This window comes from Daktulosphaira vitifoliae, unplaced genomic scaffold (genome assembly GCF_025091365.1).
Source record: "Daktulosphaira vitifoliae isolate Bord-2020 unplaced genomic scaffold, ASM2509136v1 Scaffold_2, whole genome shotgun sequence".
Lineage (NCBI taxonomy): Eukaryota > Metazoa > Arthropoda > Insecta > Hemiptera > Phylloxeridae > Daktulosphaira > Daktulosphaira vitifoliae.
The window spans coordinates 6,334,515-6,352,480 of NW_026099573.1; the positions used below are offsets into that span (position 1 = coordinate 6,334,515).

The 17,966-nt window shown below is 29.0% G+C and overlaps 1 protein-coding gene across 12 annotated transcripts; it reads right to left on the minus strand.

Annotated features, from left to right (window-relative positions):
• Positions 1-623: 623 nt before the first annotated feature.
• Positions 624-17,952, minus strand: LOC126898509 (coiled-coil domain-containing protein 22). 12 transcript variants are annotated; one of them, XR_007702289.1, is made up of 13 exons: positions 17,122-17,546; positions 16,655-16,826; positions 13,335-13,464; positions 13,118-13,273; positions 11,777-11,925; positions 11,482-11,673; positions 10,761-10,994; positions 10,441-10,574; positions 7,148-7,313; positions 6,779-6,913; positions 4,044-4,193; positions 3,632-3,797; positions 1,481-2,247 (listed from the first exon to the last, which is right to left on the minus strand). XR_007702289.1 is itself a non-coding variant. In XM_050672592.1 (12 exons), exons 1-11 carry the CDS (start codon positions 17,169-17,171, stop codon positions 4,068-4,070), a joined length of 1,644 nt encoding a protein of 547 aa, XP_050528549.1. In that variant the 5' UTR covers positions 17,172-17,546; the 3' UTR covers positions 624-1,017; positions 4,044-4,067. The 12 variants fall into 12 exon arrangements, 9 of the variants coding, with proteins under 9 accessions (XP_050528549.1, XP_050528550.1, XP_050528551.1 ...); XR_007702288.1 differs by having other exon boundaries at positions 1,481-3,571; XR_007702287.1 differs by having other exon boundaries at positions 2,308-3,797.
• Positions 17,953-17,966: the final 14 nt, after the last annotated feature.

Below are 17,966 nucleotides of genomic sequence, written 5' to 3' on the forward strand. Positions count from 1 at the left end.
GTCAGATTAAATCTACACTGTACCAAACTATGCAATGTCTCCACTATGCCGCGACCCCACTGTGCTACCGTTTTTTTTAAGTGTGTATGTATAAAAAACAACTAAATACCAATATTTTATATTTGTTGGAATATTTGTATCACCAAAAGTATTCGACCGAAAATAAGATAATATTTCATCTAAATCCCAGCGATTAGGACTGGAATATAAAAACAATGTAGATTTGAATTGTAACCAAGAGGTTTTTGAATAAAAGTTAACAAACAGTGCTGTCCAACGGACTTTCTTGCAACTGAAGAACGGCGATAAAGCTTTAGCGTAACACTACAGAATGTTGATTGAGAACTCCAGAAAGACGCGTAGTTGTAGTTGAAGCAAAGTGACTGTTACAGCACAAAGAACAGGAGAGCCCAGAGAACACCCGCATTTAAAGAAAAATGGCCTTTTTATAGACCACAAAACAGGTTTAGCGATCTCTGGTTAGATTCTTGAAATATTTTTGTTGTATTTGATCGGTCAATGTGATAGAATCTATTACGTGAGAGTTTTTAGGAATAATAACGTAAGAGAGTGGTTGAATTTGTGTAAGAGTACTATTATTTTTATTCATCTTAACCACAGGAGAAAACTGATCTGATAATATATTTCTATTAAGTTTATGTATTATTTATTACACGTAATAAAATGTGAAACTACACAACAAAAAAATCATAAAATATAAAAATCATAAAATCTTGAATCAAATTATTAATAATAATTTGACAAAAACAAACATAAAATAAAAAAATTAAAAAAAATTATTATTTGATTGTATTTACACCACTCGGTCTAAGCAATAAATATAACGAATACAATCATTTAATAAAAAAAACACAATAATTACAAACTTATAATGTATAATAAAATAGTGAAAAGAAAAATAAAATAAAAATAACCAGATTGTCTAAAGAGAATGACCATCATCAAACAGCATCAGCATAAATTCCTAGAAATGTTCAATACAAACGACAAAAAATTCTGTAACATAAAAAACTAAAATTAATAATTTATAACTAAAAAAAGTTAATATACCAAATTTAGAATATATAAAACATAATCGATACTTTTAAAACAGCATAAATAAATTCTTCATTAATTAACACTTAAAACTAGTAAATCAACTAAAAAATAAATAGTCAATAAATTATCACAAATATTAAATATACATTTTTTAAAAGGTATGAAAAGGAAAGGAAGTATCGTAGAAAATATTTACGACATGGTGTTGTTTTTCTTTTTTCACGCGTCCACTGCGGGTGGCCGCCCACCCAGATATCACATTCGGCCATAATATACTGACAACCGACCAAATCCCGTCGGCCGTACGCCTACCAATGGATTCGGTTCGATCACTCGTCGCAACAAAACCATTACTCTAACGAAACATGCACTGGTCGTCGGCGTGTATTATATTGTGCTATTCGACCGTTCTCCGCGTGTACCTATGACTAGCTAACAAACAACAAATCTAACGACGCATTAGTGCTGCTCAACATACCTGTGACCGCCCATACTCTGAACGATAATTTTACGTTGTTAGACGGCGATTGTCGTGTAACCGGAATGATCAGACGGGTTCGTGGACATACTAAACCCGACGTCGACTACCAACATTTTGTTTTGGGAACGCCGTGATCAAAGGAACTCCTCGAAGAGTGTTCGTCGGGCACAAAACATTTCGGTACACTCATATGCAACACATACATGGACAAATATGTACATATATAGATATTGGACCGCGACGTCGTTATGAATGACATTAAAGGCAGTAAGTTATGCAACAGCTGACCAAAACAACAATTGTCATGTACACAAGAAATAATTAAATACATAAAACCTGTATGATAACCGCAGGCCAGTAACTTGAGGCCGTAAATAACAGATGCACTTTCATCAACAGTGTCGCAATTATTATTTCACCTCAAACTTTTGTGTTGCACGAGTCTTGTATTTTTGTAAACGCCCACCGCTGGGACCGGAGCTCGTGGATTATACACACCCGGTGGAATGAATATCTTATCAACTAAAAAACAACAACAAATCGGACGAATCGTTAACCGTTTCCTGGCATACCTTGTATCGTCTCGGAAATATATATATATATTTTTCTACCAACACACGCTTTATACGGACTTTTGCCGGGCTTAAGGTCCAAATACCATTTCTGTGCGTCGGCGCTCTGGCCAATGCGCTTCCGATCACAACACCCTATTATTAGTGTCACGTGGTTATGAAAAATAAATAAATAAAACATTATAACGCAAATACTTGCACACGGTGTGCGTATCACACACGGGATGTCAATAAATAATCAGTACAAACAGTTCGATGGCAATTGTTACTTAGTAAGCCCTCGGTGACCTGTGCAATTTGTACAAATCCCCACTGTGAGTGTCACATTCTTACTGATGGTACGCTTAGATGATCTCTGGGGACGACCTCGGCGGCAAAAACAGCACATGCAAGTATAAAAAAATTTAACCCAAACAACAAGTGCCACGTTCCGATAAAAAGGGTCTCGTTTCGTAGAAAATATTTACGACATGGTGTTGTTTTTCTTTTTTCACGCGTCCACTGCGGGTGGCCGCCCACCCAGATATCACATTCGGCCATAATATACTGACAACCGACCAAATCCCGTCGGCCGTACGCCTACCAATGGATTCGGTTCGATCACTCGTCGCAACAAAACCATTACTCTAACGAAACATGCACTGGTCGTCGGCGTGTATTATATTGTGCTATTCGACCGTTCTCCGCGTGTACCTATGACTAGCTAACAAACAACAAATCTAACGACGCATTAGTGCTGCTCAACATACCTGTGACCGCCCATACTCTGAACGATAATTTTACGTTGTTAGACGGCGATTGTCGTGTAACCGGAATGATCAGACGGGTTCGTGGACATACTAAACCCGACGTCGACTACCAACATTTTGTTTTGGGAACGCCGTGATCAAAGGAACTCCTCGAAGAGTGTTCGTCGGGCACAAAACATTTCGGTACACTCATATGCAACACATACATGGACAAATATGTACATATATAGATATTGGACCGCGACGTCGTTATGAATGACATTAAAGGCAGTAAGTTATGCAACAGCTGACCAAAACAACAATTGTCATGTACACAAGAAATAATTAAATACATAAAACCTGTATGATAACCGCAGGCCAGTAACTTGAGGCCGTAAATAACAGATGCACTTTCATCAACAGTGTCGCAATTATTATTTCACCTCAAACTTTTGTGTTGCACGAGTCTTGTATTTTTGTAAACGCCCACCGCTGGGACCGGAGCTCGTGGATTATACACACCCGGTGGAATGAATATCTTATCAACTAAAAAACAACAACAAATCGGACGAATCGTTAACCGTTTCCTGGCATACCTTGTATCGTCTCGGAAATATATATATATATTTTTCTACCAACACACGCTTTATACGGACTTTTGCCGGGCTTAAGGTCCAAATACCATTTCTGTGCGTCGGCGCTCTGGCCAATGCGCTTCCGATCACAACACCCTATTATTAGTGTCACGTGGTTATGAAAAATAAATAAATAAAACATTATAACGCAAATACTTGCACACGGTGTGCGTATCACACACGGGATGTCAATAAATAATCAGTACAAACAGTTCGATGGCAATTTGATTACACTCATATGTACATGGACTCTGATTTAAGGGTGTCGTTTTGTAGAAATTATAAACACTGTAGTGGCTTTCTTTTTTCAAATAACAAGATACTAAATAGTTAGTAACAAGATAGTTAAGATATATCTAACTATATATTTGTTATACTTATATAATTTCTAGTTAAATAATTTAATTAAAATATATTCATGTTTGGTCATTTCATTACAGTTTAATTTGTAAATATTTTAATTAATTAATTTAGTTATATCAGTTGATTCATTTTCGTGTATGCAAATGAAATTAATCACTGATTATAATTAATCCCTAAAAATAATTAATAAGATAACTTTGGTTACATTTATTTTTTTTATTATGTAGATTTAATGATATTTTTTTAAGTTTTCTAGTTTTTCTATCAAAGTGGCTTTTTCATTTTTTACCATTTCCAAATCATTTTTCAATTTTTGTATATTTACTGTAGCATTTCTTGAATTTTCAGTTTCAATCTAGTAAGAAATTTATAATATTTGTTAGTTAAATATCAATTTATAGAATCACCTTTGAAAAAGGTAAAAAAATAATAAGAAATTTATTTTCTTATTATTATACAGGTATGGTATAATTGAATGATTAGTATTTAAACACAAAAATTACATATATTTTTTCTTAGTATTTTTTCTATGAAGACTAGGACAAAGTTAGCAAAGCCATTAAAGAAATCGCAGCAAAGGACATTGGAAAGACAAGAAACAAGGAGAAAAAATGGTATAATGAAATCTGTCGACAAGCAATAAGAAAAAGACAAATTGCCCGTGAAAACTATAGAGAATAGTACAGATAGAAAAAGAATATACGTCTTAGAAAGGAAGATGTGTAAAAGAGTACTACAAAGAGAAAAAAGAAAGTATCTAAGTGATATATTACAAGAGGCGGAAAGAAATTGTTCGATGTGAAGTGTTAGAAATTTCTTTAAGACCATAAAACAATACAAAACGTTCAACCCAAGTCTAAAAACTATTAAGAATCGTCATGGCTAAATACTCATGGACCCTAAAGAAAAAGCCGAAATATGGAAAGAATACTTCACTGAACTGTTGAACGCAGATATCCCAGATAATGCAACGAGAAGGGAAAACCTATATGGAGCAGAGCCAATGGTAAGTGAAGTGACTAGGGTAGAAGTCAATGACGCAATAAAAGACCTAAAAAATTGGAAGTCACCAGGATCGGACGAAATACCAGCTGAACTCATTAAATATGGTGGAAAACCGATGCAAAACCTCCTATTCAGGATTTGCCAGAAGATCTGGAAAGATGAAAGCATGCCAAAAAGCTGGAACGAAGCCATAATTATACCGATTTACAAAAAAGGTGACAAGTCAATTTGTGAAAACTATAGAGGAATATCACTGCTTAACACAGCTTACAAAGTGTTTGCGAGAATACTATTAAAACGGCTAACACCGTACGCAGAAGAAAATTTAGGCAGACACCAGTGTGGATTCCGAAAAGGGAAATCAACAATAGAACAACTCGCTATCATAGGCCAATTAATAGAAAAAAAGTATGAATTCCGCCAAATCATCTGGCAGCTATTCGTTGATTTCAAAAAGGCCTACGATAGTATACATCGACAAAGTCTCTACAACATAATGGAGGAGTTCGGGATCCCACAAAAATTAGTGACGTTAACAAAAATATGCATGGAGAATACATAGTATAAAATAAGGGTTGAATCTACGGTGTCAGAAGCCTTTGAAGTAAGAACTGGATTGAAACAGGGAGATTCATTATCTCCTTCCCTATTCAATATAGCTTTAGAAAAAGTTATAAGAAAATTGCAGTCAGAAACAATTGGAGTAGAAATCGGTCAGCAACACATACAAGTATTGGAATTTGCAGATGATTTAAATATACTAGGAAACTCCCTAGAGGAGACAATAAATGAAGCCGAAGCCCTTGAACAAGCAGCTAGCAAGATAGTTTTGAAAATCAATGCCGAAAAAATCAAAGTAATGGAGTTGCTAAAAAATGGAGACAACCCCGACATGGGGTCCTTAACATTCGAAAAAGTAGATGAATTTCGATATCTAGGAGCTATGCTGAGTGCTAAAAATGATTGGTCGAAGGAAATAGGAGTGAGGATCGCCAAGGCGGAAAGAGCGGCATTTGCCTTAAAAAAGTTCTTAAAATCAAAATTATTTTTAAAAAAGACTAAAACCAGACTATATAAAGCAATAATAAGACTGACGCTCACCTATGGCTGTGAAGCTTGGACTACCACCAGCACAACCGAAAGAAGACTTAGGACCTTTGAAAACTTTGGAGGAAAATATGTGGACCAATTTAACTTGGAGAAGGAAGTACAACAAAGAACTACAAGACGAATTGGGAATTGCATCAGTATCAGCTTTATAAGAGGGCAAAGGATCCAATGGTTAGGACACGCGATACGGAGAAGTGAGGATGATATAAGTAGAACAATCCTAAACTGGAAACCAATGGAGACCGCGAGGAAGACCCAGGAAAAGGTAGTTGGATGTTGTGGAAGAAGACCTTGAAAGATTAGGAGTACAAGAATGGAGGGAAGTAGTACAGGACCGTGAAAAATGGAGAGATATTGTTATGGCGGCCAAAACTCTTAGAGAGTACTAAGTGCCAGAGGAAGAAGAAGAATCAAAAAACATTAACGTTTGACAATTAGAAAATTAATATTATATTATATTAATTATATTATATTATATTATAATAATATTAATATTATAAAGCTAGATTTTGTTATTACGAACCAAATAGCTAATATTACTTTGGTTGTTCTTAAATTCACGAAGTTAATAGGTACTTAAAGTTTATAGATATCAAAATTTAAAAAAAATGCCTAACCGATCCTATTTTTGTTATGATACTTAACTCAGATCTGTTTTCAAAATTTACATTAAAGAATTCTGTTGAAATGTAAGAACAAAAACGAATTATATTTATGCCTTAATCTGAACCTTCTCTAAATTGCAACATTATTTATATATCATTGAAAAATTATGTTTTCCTAAATGTTTAAAATTAAAGCATAAAGAATTCACTGGTAACTTACTTGTTCTTCAAGATCTTTAATTTCTCGTCTGATTGCTCCAGTTTGTTTCACTGATTGCACAATACTAGAACTGTTGGCATGTATAGCTGCTAATAATTTGTAACATTTTCTTATAGTATCATCTTTTTTGGCGACCTTTAATAAAATAATAAGTTTAAATTCAATTTTTTAGATGAATAATTATATATTTATAAAATAAAAAAATATATACTAGTATATTTTTTAATTAATCAGTATATCTTTAATTTATATGGCTAAATACCTAAAAATTATTAAACTATTTCCTAATATTAAGATTGAAATTCATCTTAAATCAGACAAAAATGAAATAAAAAACAATTTTAATTATAAACATTACTAAAAACTTACCTTAAAGATAAGTTCATCAATTGAAATAAAACAACGTTCTACTTTCCCATCTAATGTATTAATATCTTTTTGTACCAATCTTGTATCATAAAGATTTTTATTAATGTCTTTTTTTTGTTTTCCAATATTTGTAATAATTTCTAGTATTCGTTGTGTGTAACTTGATCTAGAAGTCAAATAAAAAATTTTCAAATCTATTTTTTGTAAGCTTAAGCCCAAATCTATTCAAAAAGTAAGATTTCTATTTGTTAAAACTTTTTGATTTAATAACACGTTGATTAAGTTTAATCATGTTTAAATTGTTTTCCTTAAAACCTACATTTAGTTTGAAAAGTTGATCATATAAATCACTTAAATGAATTATCATATAATTCTTAGCTCTACTGATAATTAGGGCTCTATGCATTATTCTAATTTATTTGAACTATTTATTCAAAAAATTATCATAAATGTATACAATACCATAGGAACAATTTTTATTCTAACGTGGAAGTGATCCTCTTATGTCTCCCAAAACTAAATTTCTAACTAATATACATTGTTTAGTGTTAAGAAAATCTGTTAACTGATATTATTACTATATTCTTATGCAATAACGTGTCACCAAACGTCAAATAAAATGATGAGGGTAAAACGTTAATACAGAATCAATTTTACTTATTTGTAAAGTAGTTTTATGTAGTTAAAATTAATTAATAATAATTTTCAAAACAGGATCGGATAAGGTTGACTTTTGTATTGGGTTGGATTGGGTCAAACCTATTTGTTTTTTTTTTTAAATCTGATCTAGTTAAAAATTTTTGTCTGAGCAGACAAAAATTGTATATATTTATAATGAATACCACTAAGCAGTCAAACATATAGACGCACAACATTGTAAGGACACAAACAACCAAATGATGTTTGATTCACAGATATAAAATTTTGTTTATTATTCTAATACAAAACCGGAAAGTGGCACTCATTATTTATTTATATATTATAATTGAACAAAATTTCCGATGTTTTAAATGAACTGATAAATTTTATAATTTGTTTATTTTATGAAAATAACAATTTTTAAAATTTTTACTTTATTTACACTATAAGATCTACTTTTTGTTCAAAATTCATATTTCTATTTATACAGCAAGTGTCTTATAATTTTGAATACAAGTCAATGAATCAGTAAGAAAAATGGAAACATTAAAAAACACTCATTTAAAAAATACTCAACATTAAGGGATTTTTTATTTAAACACCGTTCTAAATTACTAGAGCTGAATCTATAATTAAAATCTCAAAAGACTGTCCTAAGTGTTAAGACAGTAAAAACATGTAAAGATATACTTGTATTGTTAGAACTTAAAAATGATTAACTAATAAAATGGTATTTATATTTAGCTGTCAATGTTACATAGAAGACAATTTTTTTTCTATGAAGTAAATAATAAACTTTTATTTAAAGTATATTTAAAGCCATCAGAATACATGAAAAATTATTATTTCAATTATTTGATAGATGTGGCCATCATCTATCTTGTCTTAAGAGAAATAGTTGGATTCTCAATAAAAGAATACTTAAACCAATAACTGAGAATTAACTATATTATATTAGCAAATAAAAAATATTTAAAAATATAATAGTAAAATCAATACTGTCTTAACTTAGCAATGACACTAAAAAGTATTATAAAGTATTAAAGAGATCTTCTTCTCCTCCCTCACCTTAATCCCAACTACTTGGAGTCAGTCACCCTTATCCTAAACTTCCACTTGACACGATCTCCCACATCATCTACGTTTACATCAGCCGTCCTCATATTACATTCAATAACATCCTTCCATCTCTTTTTTGGTCTTCCTCTACCTCTTCCATAAATATTGAATATTTAATTTACTTTTCAGCCTCATTGGAAATCTTTTATCAGATAGGACACCAGACGCTTCTCTCTACTTTAACCACCCGCACATGATACTGTGTTTTACATCTTTATCAGTACCACCGCTCTTTTGCACAACTGATCCTAAATACTTAAAACTTTCTACCTCACTTATCACGTCCTCACCTAATGTCACTAATCTCCTCATTTCACCTACCTCGCGTACAAATTAGGTAGGGCTTAAAGCAGAACCTTGGTGCACTCCTACTCTTACCCGCGAACCTTCTGTTACTCCTCCTACACTTTTTACCCTAGAACAAATGCCATCATATATATTTTCTATTATATTAATGCACCTTTTCGGAACTCCTTTTCTCATTAATGCCCACTGTAAAACCTCTCGGTACTCTGTCATACGCTTTCTCCAAATCTATAAATACCATACACAGCTTTTTCTTCTTTTCCTTAAACTTTTCTATTAGTTGCCTTATACAAAATAATGGCTCCATTGTTGACTTACCAGGCATAAATCCAAACTGGTTTTTTGATACCGATGTCTCATTCCTTATTTTCTTATCTATTTTCCCAAATTTTCATAATATGACACATAAGCTTTATGCCTCTATAATTTCCACACTCCTGTATGTCTCCTTTACCTTTAAATATCAGCACCACAATACTATTCCTCCATTCATTTGGTATTTTCCCTTCTAATAAAATTTTATTTAAAAGTTCCTTATGCCAACACCGCCTAATATTTTCTATACCTCTACTGGCACTTCATCTGGTTCTACTGCTTTATTCTTTTTCATTGATGCCACAGCCTACCATACCTCTTACTCACTAATTAAAACTACTAGTCCCTCATTCCACGAGATATCCTCTATTGTCTCCTTATTCAATTATTTTTCAAAATACTTTTTCCACCTTTTTTTCACATCATCATCACTCGAGAGTACCTTACTATCAACACTTTTTATATACCTTATATAATAATAATCTTTAGACCTTTTCTCTCTTATCTTAACAAGTCTATAGATTTCTTTTTCGCCTTCCTTTGTTCCTAGCCTATCATACAACTCATCATACCTCTTAAACTTCGCCTTACTTACTGCATACTTGGCTTCTTTGCACAAGCGTTTATATATCATCCAGTGTGTCTCTCCTTTTGCACTTCTGCCATACTTTGAATTGCTTTTTCTTACTTTCTATGATTATTTGAATGTCCTCATCCTACCACCAGGTTTCACCCGGCATTCTACTCCTACTCTCACCAACAATCTTCTTTGCAGTATTCTTGATACAAAATAAAATAAAATATATTTAAATAAAAACCAGTTTAAGAAAAAATATTGAAAAATTATTTTGTTAAAAATTTAAAAATCTCACTCATTCTTCTGTATTATTTTACAAAGACTATAACTGAGGTACCTTGAATTATAATTAGATTTGGATTCAAATTCAGTTTTACATAATTTAATTAAATCTTCTTTTTTTTTTATTTCTTCAAAAATGGTTTGCAAACGTAACTTTTCAACCTCGTGGAGTAGTTTATCATTATTGATCTGCAATACATAATAAAAAATATTTAAACACATAAATAAATTAAAATTAAAATTTATATGATCTATTATTTTTAAGTTGACTTGGGTTAGTTAGGCATCTAATATATTAGTATACAAATAAAATTGAGAAACCCTTATATTGACTAATTAAAATACTATGTTACAGCAATTAACAAATAAACATACTTTCTTTTTTGCAATTTTTTCTTTTATATTTGTTAAAATAGACTTCTGTTCACCTTCATACAAATTCCACTTGTTTTTCATCTTTTCCATTTTTTCTGGAAATGTTTCAATCTTACTTTTTAATTTTTGGATAATTTCTGGATTATGAATAATATTAGAGCTTTTTTCTAGTATCAAAATATTTTTTTGTAACAATTCTAATTCAGATTTTTGTATTGTGTATTTTAATGTTTGCTAATTAAAATATATATATATACATATATAAATAATCAATTTAAAAATTACACATTTGTAGTAATGTTGTAAATTCACAACATGTAAATATATATTTTTTAAATAAAATAATAACACTATGAAGAAGTAATAAAACTTTTTTTAATAACTAAGGATGTAATAAGATAAATTTAAGACTTAATATGTCAATATTATTATTACTATTATCTGTTTTATATAAATAAACTAAATTATCATATGGTAATAAATTATTACCATAGAGCTAGGATGTTGTTGCACAAAAAAAACTTCAAAAATTAATTTCTTTATTGTTCTAATGATAAGTAAAATTGCACTAAATAAAAATAAATAAGAACTGCTTTAAAAAAAAAACTGAAATATAAATCATATAACTTGTATTTTCATATTGAGGTTGAATTTCAAGTGTACAATACAGTACAACTAATATGTGCTACTCCATTAATGTACTATTATAAAATTAACTCACTTTACCAATAGCTTTTTTAATTGTATCATTTTCAACTAAAAGGTTTTCTAAATCAGACATTTGGTTTTCAATCTGTTTATCATTTTTATTACTAGAGTTAAAATTGATATTGAAGTTTTTATTAATTGAAACATTGTGGCTAGTAGTAGAATATTCATGTTTTTGCAACAATTTATTGGTCGATACATTTTCCTGTAAAATCAGTTGAATATAATTTGATTATTTTAAATCTAATAATAACATTTTAAATAAATATTATATATTAATAAATAATTAATATTAAATATTTTCATACTTCACATGATGCATGATCATTTTTTCTATCTCTATATATGTGTAATAATTGTCTTTTATTAAGGGTAATTATTGAAGGAATTAAGTATTTCAAATCAGATAGCTGTTCAGTAATGAACTTTAATTCGTTGATGCAAAAATGCCTCCATTCTATAAGAAATTAAAATATTAAAAATTAAACTTATTAAAAGATAAGAAATCATGTATATAACTCAAAAGTTAATGAATGGCTTTTATACATATGTATTAATAATTGTGTAATTTGATTTATGAACATAAATATATGTTCTATTAGACATAAAAAAAGTTCATCATATATATAAAAAAATAATTCAAGTATTGTTATTAAAATATTACATTTAGTATGTTTAACCAAACTGTGCACATCAACATTAAAATAAAACAAAAATGATTAGGTTTTTCAATTAATATCTATTATTAATGACGCTTCAATATTTATAATAGCTGATATGTCTAAGTGTAAGAGAAGATAATAAGATACTGATGTTTAGTTACTTAACATTCACTAATAAAGACAATGCTTCATTTTTGTTTATGAGTAAAATTCAATTTTTTTATCTTTATTCTTCCAATAATTTCTTATTATAGAAAACCTAGTAGGAATGGTAGACATGAATTTTTACAGCATCCTTTTCTCCCTAGGATCTTAACGAGATGCAACAAATATCAAATCTGATTAACTTATATCAGACTGAAAAACTTCTGTTTTTCTGTTTTGACTTCTCTCTAAATAATACAAATAGTATTTCAAGACATCCCAGAAATGTTGCCTTTTTTAAAAAAAAAGTTGATATCCATACAAGGTGTAAGGGATTAATTAAAAAAGTAATTAATAACTGATAAACCAAGATATATATGAAACTAAAAAATATTAAAAATAATTTTCTTAACATTATTATTATTTTAAGAGAAATCGAGTAGCTAACATTAAAAGAATCTCCTAGTAAATATATATAGGTATTTAGTAAGTAAGGAAACGGGTTTTTATTGTTCTCATTATTTGTATCAATTAGCCTGTTCCCTTACTTACTGAACACCATTATATATTTACTAAATACTTAAATGAAAATAAAAATCTTATTAAAACATCACAACTCTTAATATGAATATACAACTTAAATCCAACATCAAATTTATGATATCTACTATTAACTAGACATAATATATTAAAAACTTTACAAAATAATACATACACCTAGTCATCTACTGGATCAACATCATACAAGAACCATATTTAACTCCATATTTAAAAGAACTTTACAAAGAATAAAAAAGTATTTAATTGTTTAAATACTGTTAGAAAATTAAGCATATTATATACCTGCTGGGGAGCAGTTTCTTTCAAAACCAGGTACAGTTATGCCAGTTTCTAACGAAACAGAAACAAATGGGTGACATGGTAACTGCAAAACAGTAGGCTCATCTTTTTCATTATGAAAACTTTGTTTCAGAGTTTTAATAATTGTGTAACGTTTGCCTGAATAAATACTAGATCATATTATAACAGTAGAAGAAAATAAATGCTGTCAAAATAATACTTTTGGATTCAACTATGTTTTCAGTTTCTTTAGGTAAATTTTCTATTAAATACATCAAAATTCTTCTTACATCAACAATACTGCCATATAAAATCGTTTGATATCCTATATCAGATTTGTATCCAACATTCTACAAAGAATAATACAATTACTTTTAAAAAATACTTTGAGTATGAATAACTTAATAAAATGGATACAATTTATTTCATTAATTCATACTAATTAAACACAAAATATCTAAAAAATATAACAAAAACTTAACATGAAATTTGTCAAGAACTAATATTTTAATTTAATACACATTTGAACCATGGATACCTATAGTTTTATAAAATAATTAAATTATATCTAGATGAAATAGTATGATAAAATAAAGTTATAACAAAATACTACACATTTTAGGTGGTATTAGCTATAGAATATTAAAATTTTTTTTTACTTTTTTGTTGCTAAACCCTCCTAATTTTTTTATTACCATAAAAAAATTAAATGTAAAATATTTGGTCAAAATTACCTACAACTTTCCCGTACCACTAGTGTTATAAATTTTTAATGGGATAATTTAACAGTTTTTTTAATTTCATTCCAAAAATATGAAACATCAAAAATGAACCATTATAACAAGAAAAATTATTTTCTATAAAAAATATAATTATAAAAATTTTTATTTATCCATTATTTTCCAAAATAAATAATAAAGCATAATTTTGTTCCGTTGTATGAAAAATATAATTTTTTCCAGTTATAACTGTTGTGTAATTTGTATTATGATCAAGTATTTTGCATGTTAATTACACAAAATTATATTAACTAAAAAAAGTTAGTTAAATTTATATTAGGTAAACTGTTTTAACAATAATAAAGGATTGATGTTCATTTTTTAAATAAGAATATAATGTTTTACTAATAATAATTTTTAGATTCATAATTATAATATTAATGATACTTGTTATAGAAATTAACTTAACCATCTTTTTATTATATAATAAAAATCTGACATTAATACATTTTATAGAACTTTAAAGTCACTATTATGTTATTGGCTATTACAATTTATAATTAAATTAGATTTAGCATAAATATAATCTCTAATTGTGTAAAGAGAAGCTTTGTTTAATTGATGTATAATTATTTACATATTAAAGGTTAAAGTGAACAAAAATTAAACAACATATTTAATCTTCTTGTTCTTCTTCCTTGCCTTAATCCCAACTACTTGGGGTCAGCCACCCTTACCACTTGACATGATCTTCCATATCATCTACACTCACATCAGCTGTCCTCATATCGCGTTCAATAGCATCCCTACATCTCTTGTTTGGTCTTTCTCTACCTCTTCTTCCTTCAACATTCATTTCTATAACTGTTCTTACAGCTTTCGATTCTTCTCTTCTCATAACATGACCAAACCATCCAAGTCTATTTTCTCTCATCTTATCCACAATTGACGCTACACCCACCTATACTCCCTCTTATATGCTAGTTCCTTATTCTATCTTTTCTAGTCACTCCACTCATCCATCTAAGCATTCTTATCTCTGCTCTACTTTCTTATCAATCGCCTAACACTCTGAACCATACATCATAGCTGACCTTATTACATTCTTGTAGAATTTACCTTTCAGCCTCATTGGAATTCTTTTATCGCATAAGACGCCAAACGATTCTCTCCACATCAACCACTCACACTTAATTCTGTGTTATACATCCTCGTCAATAGGTTATTTTAAACAACATATTTGATAGAGCACATACAAATACATTTAAAATTATGAAAATTGAGATAGATAAAGAGTTTTTACATAATTAGAGAAAACAAAATTGCCCAGATTGTTTATTAAGAGTTGATATGAAACCATATCTAAGAAAAAGTTGAAAGTCTTTAAGTAATTATTACAAACCAATTAATACATAGTGTTTGTCAAATTCATTTAGTTTGTAAGTTTAGAAGTTTGTAACTTGACAAAGTTACAAGATTTTGTTTTTAATACTACTGCTTCAATAGACTGAATGGTATTTTGACACTTTTAGCGCAAGTATTATTTTGAGATATAATTTATTTTGCATGCAGACATTATTTATTGGAGTTGACTATTGAAGCTGCATTTAACAAGGCAAAATTATATATATTGTCTGGAACAAATAAAGCTTTTTTAAATGCTTATAGAGTGCACGAAAATAAATAAAACAAACATATGTTAAATTTAAAGTGATAAATATTCTAGTTTGACAATACTCTTGTTGGACTGCAATTTAGGACTAAAAATAAAAGACCATGATTTGGATGATTGTTAAATTTCACTTCAAACATATCATTGATTAATAGTTTACTACTGATGTCATCAAACTATTTTTGACATCATATTTATCAATACACCTAGATTATGAATATTTCACATAATAATAGGTTTATTAACTTAATAATTATAAACTATTTGTGTCAAGGATAAAGTACATTCGAGAGTCAATCTCTTTTTAAGGAGCTCGATAGTATACTACATTAACTAATAACCTACGGATTTAAGCACTTCACAAATTAAAAATATCATTATTTAACTGATGTGAATATTATAGATGTTTAAATAATTACTATTTAAGTGTAAATTAAGTTAGTACAACTTTTAACTACCATAATATATACTGTAATTCAGAATAGAAATGTGATATAAAAATGATTAAATAGTTAACTTTGAAAACTTGAAATGAAATGAAAAAAGATATATTTATAATCAGTAGAGAAAAACAAATCAATTAAAAAAAAAAAAATTTGAAATTTATGAAAGGGGTTATAAAATACATTTAAGCCATGAAACTTTACCTCAGCTGAAATTTTATGTATCAACCTTTTTTTTTGATTAGAAAGAGGTGTCTATTTAATAGAGGTTAATTTTAAACTATTAAAAGAACCAGGAACCAATAAATTTTCTGTTGAAAAGAAATTTTAATGTACATATATTTTATAATTAAGATGGTGTAGCCCAGTCGGTAACGCGGCAGTGCTTAGTGCACACTGTATCGGGTTCAAAACTCGGTAACAGGCGACTTCATTTGCAGAATGAACTGTTTGACAGTTGGAGTCGCCATCCCCCTCTCTCCAGCGATGGACTAACCACCCATTCTGAAGTATAACTGGTTAAGAAAACTTTTGGAAGAGGCTACTATGGCTCTTAAATGAGCCAATAAAAGCACAGAAAAAAATATATTTTATAATATTGTGATTCAAAAAATCTTCAATTTATTAATATTCCATGAAAGTGTCAACATCATTAAAAACTATATTGATTTATGTTATATTTATATTTTATAATATTATAACTTACTTTACAAGCTTCGGCAACAGTAATACCAAACTGATATCTAGCTGACATAGATCTAGGTATAGTATTTGATAATTTAAGTGTTGGTTGAATTTTTCGTAAACACATTATTACTGCTTTAATAAACGTTTCTTGAGATAAATTGGACAGAGAAGTTTCATTTTCTGAGAAATTACTGTAAAATATTTCAATTAAAATTGAGTGTTCACGCATAAATTACAACTAAGATAACAAATCTAAAGTACTCGAGTGATTATTTTTTTTAATAAACAGAAATATTTAATAACTTATAATTCATTTTTTTAATAATCCTGAACGTATTACCTATTCAAAATACAAACAATAAGTATAATAGAAAAGTTTAATATTTTTTTTAAAAGATTAAATTCAAGTTGCATTAAAAAAAGGGAAAAACAAATACAAAAAAAATTTTGCTAATTGCCTATTAAATAACTACAAAAAACACATACCATCCAATTCCTTTAAGAGAGAAAAATATAATGCTATCGATTTCCTCCATATTACTTTACAATCAATTTTAGAATCAACTTTAATCTGATGTATCATTAAAATATAATATAAAGTAACCACTATATTGATTGCATTAAAAATAAAACTGCAAAACAACGACCAGTTTAAGGTTGGATAAATGCATTGATTTCGCTCACATAACAGTAACTACACAAAACTAATTAAAATAAGTACAATACAACAATAAATTGATTTGTTGTCAAAAGGATGTATGTTAATTAATTTAACTAAAACGAAACTAAGTCAAATTGAACCAAAATAAGAAAAGTAACAATATTAATGTAAAAATGGCGTCTCAGTTTTTTAATTGACCTACTCATCTTGAATATTAGCCCCTCCAGTTTAGGAGTTGAGTACATAGAATATGGAGCCATACTCTATAGTACAAAAAGAATCACAGTATAGTAAAATGATTTGATTTCTTAATTCAACCATAATCATGGTTGAAACCATGGTAATGTCATAAGTAATAATAAAACTCAATAAATGAAAAAATAATCAATTTAAGTAAATAACCAATGAGTAGAGATAAAACTATAATATGACGTCACAATATTTTTAAATTGTAGTAATTTACATTCCATATTTATAAAATTGAATTAAATTATGAATATACCTTACCGGCCGGCGACTATACCATTATGTTACACCACGATTTCTGTCTCAGTGTAATCTATTCTCTAGCGTCGGATAAAGGAGTACGTCGTTGAACAATAGTTTATTAATTCGTTCACTTAAATATTTATTTGTTTTATTTTGTTTACTTGAACGATACTAAAACGTA